General features: G+C 42.2%; 1 protein-coding gene across 2 annotated transcripts in view; it reads right to left on the bottom strand.

Moving 5' to 3' along the window:
- Nucleotides 1–373: 373 nt before the first annotated feature.
- Nucleotides 374–2,780, bottom strand: part of Igf1 (insulin like growth factor 1) — a 67,943-nt gene continuing 65,536 nt past the window's right edge. For both annotated transcript variants that reach the window (XM_010631349.3, XM_019208528.2), the window contains exon 4: nucleotides 374–2,007. In XM_010631349.3, coding sequence (XP_010629651.1) covers nucleotides 1,948–2,007 — 60 coding nt within the window. In that variant the 3' untranslated portion in view covers nucleotides 374–1,947. The remainder of the gene's footprint in view (nucleotides 2,008–2,780) is intronic.

Below are 2,780 nucleotides of genomic sequence, written 5' to 3' on the forward strand. Positions count from 1 at the left end.
AAAATTTTTGCCTCTCAACTAGCAACTCTACTTAGCATATTTTAACAAAATTAAAAAATATATATATATATTTGTATACAACCAAGGATAAGAAAATGAAGGAAATTTTATTTGTGACTTTTTTATTAGATATTGTTTCAATATTTAAAATTTTGAGCCATTTTTCTTATATTGTTTAAAGAGAAGGAAAATGTCTTTTTTCAAAATGGATAGAGTGTGCTTTATAAGATTAAAAGAGGTGTTACTAGACTGACTGTAACTTTCTGGAAGAATCAGTGAGCTAACAGTAATCAATTTCCCTTTGCCTGGTGGAAAACATTTTGTTTCTCTACTTGTTTTACTTTTCCTTTCTCTCTTTTCACTTAGCTTTCTATTCCTAGGTTCAAAGGTAGAATTCAAAACCAAACATTAAATCCAACGTTTCTGACATTTTGCAAAGTGTATTGAAAGAGATGGAGCTGTTAGCCTCTAAAGCCCTGTTGGTTGGTTGGGTGGGAACTGGGCTGTGGGGATCACTGTTAAGTCTCCAGCTGTGGGGGGGTCGTTGGTAGAATTCCTCGCGTCCCGGCATTTCCGAGGCTCATGGAAAGCCGGATAAAGATTGAAGCGTTATCTTGTTAATCCTCATACCACCCATTTGAGGTAGGTAGATGACTATTGCCCCGATTTTTCGGATGAGGAAACAGGCAGAGAGGTAAAGGACTTGCCCAAGGTCCCGCAGCGGTGAGTCCGTGGCAGAGCCAGTAGGTATTTGTTTCTTCAGTGAGAAAAAGAAACCAGGTCTTAAAATTCCTGGGCTTCTTAGTCTTTGCATTCCACAGCTTCCTGTGGCTTGCTGGTTCAGGCCTGGTCAGTGGACTCCCGCATCTAAAGCTCCCCAGAAGGGTACTTGGGTAGTCTGTGCTCTTCCCCAAGAGATGGGACTGTCTCCCCCTCCTCCCCCCTGCGCCATCTTTGGCTCCAGGCTTCCCTCCTGCCTTGCTTTCACCTTTTACCGTTTTGGCCAGGCTCTTTCATATAACAAACTACAAAATAGCACCATTGTACTAAAAAAAAAAAAAAAAAAGAGTTTTACCTATGGTTTGATATCCTGTATTACTGATACACTAAATTTACATAGTGCTTTATATGGAAAAAATAAAGTGGGAAGGATAACCCAGTTGCACACTAACTCATCCTTTGAAGGGAGCATTGAGGGTGTAAGAGACTTTCTCTGTTTGGAACATACACCTAAAAATGATTGGCCTCGAAGTTGTAACTATTTTGCCTGAAAAAAAATTTTTTTGTGTGAAAATAAATGGGAAAATGAAAGCTTTGTGTCTAAAATAAGTGCATCAACCTGTATTTGGTACAAATGCTACACATAGTCTTGTGGATGAAAGATTCGTGGGTGACTTGCCTACTAGGTAGTGCTTCTGGGGAGGCCAAACTTGCCAACCTACCAATGTTAGGAAGGGGCTGTGGAGATGGGTGAGGATTATTAGACACGGAAGACCAACAGTCTGTGTGATGCAGAGGGAGTGCAAATAAGAAAACAATTCAGAAACCACCTAGATTGATTGCTGAACTCGTTCCAGCAGCCAAGATTTAGAGAGGAATTTAGTGCAGCTGGATCTGTGTGACACTGTGCCCTGTGGTTCTTGTGAGGCAGGGACTAAGATCGATACTTTTTTTCCCTCTATAGATCATTACTGATAAAGAATCACCAGGCGCCTACCAGCTGCAAGACTGTTTTGTTTTGTTTTTTGCAAGTGCAAAGCTTTTAACCATCACTCCTAAAGACAATGTTGGAATGTTTACTTGTATATTTCACTGGGGGGAAATGCCCATCTTTGAAACATTATAAAACTTATTTTTCGGGAGGCGTTCCAATGTCTTAACAGGCGACTCGCTCGGAGCAGTGGACGCTGCGGTGACAAGTCCTCCTTCAGGTCCAGCAGGGTCTTCCTACATCCTGTAGTTCTTGTTTCCTGAACTCCCCCTACTTGCGTTCTTCAAATGTACTTCCTATAAATCAGAGGGGAGGGAAAGAGACATTAACTGGATGCGGTTTTATTGCTCTACAAAATATTGGTCTTTTAAAAATAGCGCAATGTATGGGTCATCGTGTAACAGGCAATTCAACACGTGTGTACAGCAGCTAATGATCAAAACAGGGTAATTAGGGTTTCCATAGCCTTCACATGTGGTATTCTTTGTGTTGCGAACCTTCAAACCGCCTTGGAGCTCTTCATGAAATACGTAAGAAATCGCTAGAAGCTGCAGTCGTGCTGCTGTGCCATGCGAGACGAGCACTTATTCCTCCCGTCTGGCTGCAGCCATCACTTTGTAACACCGAGTCTCAGACTTCTAGCGTTCAAACTAAGAGAGGGCTTTGGGCCTTGGGTTTTCTGAGTAAGATGTGCCGAGGTGGATAGGCCTTTGGTTAGCACTTCAGGAAAATCTCACAGGGACAATATCTCTGTGCCCCTGGATATTACAGATTTATCATGGTCCAAAGAAGAGTTTCCACCCCTCTGTCTCATTCATACCCAGCAGACTCTTTCACAGGAAAGGGGGATGCTGAAAATCCCTGCCACTGGGCCTGTAGCCATGTTTCCTAGTAAGAAAAAGGATCCTGACATCATTCTCCAGTCTCTCTTTGTCTTTGACGGGATATTTCTGTGTAGTCTAATCTGGCTTCAAACTCACAATCCTTCTGCCTCAACTCCAGAGTGCTGAGATTACAGGAGTGCCCCACTCTGCCCAATTTATCCTCTCTCTCTTTTTTTTTTTTTTTT

The sequence above is a fragment of the Fukomys damarensis genome, unplaced genomic scaffold (genome assembly GCF_012274545.1).
Source record: "Fukomys damarensis isolate Sample0158 unplaced genomic scaffold, DMR_v1.0_HiC HiC_scaffold_15, whole genome shotgun sequence".
NCBI classification, from domain to species: domain Eukaryota; kingdom Metazoa; phylum Chordata; class Mammalia; order Rodentia; family Bathyergidae; genus Fukomys; species Fukomys damarensis.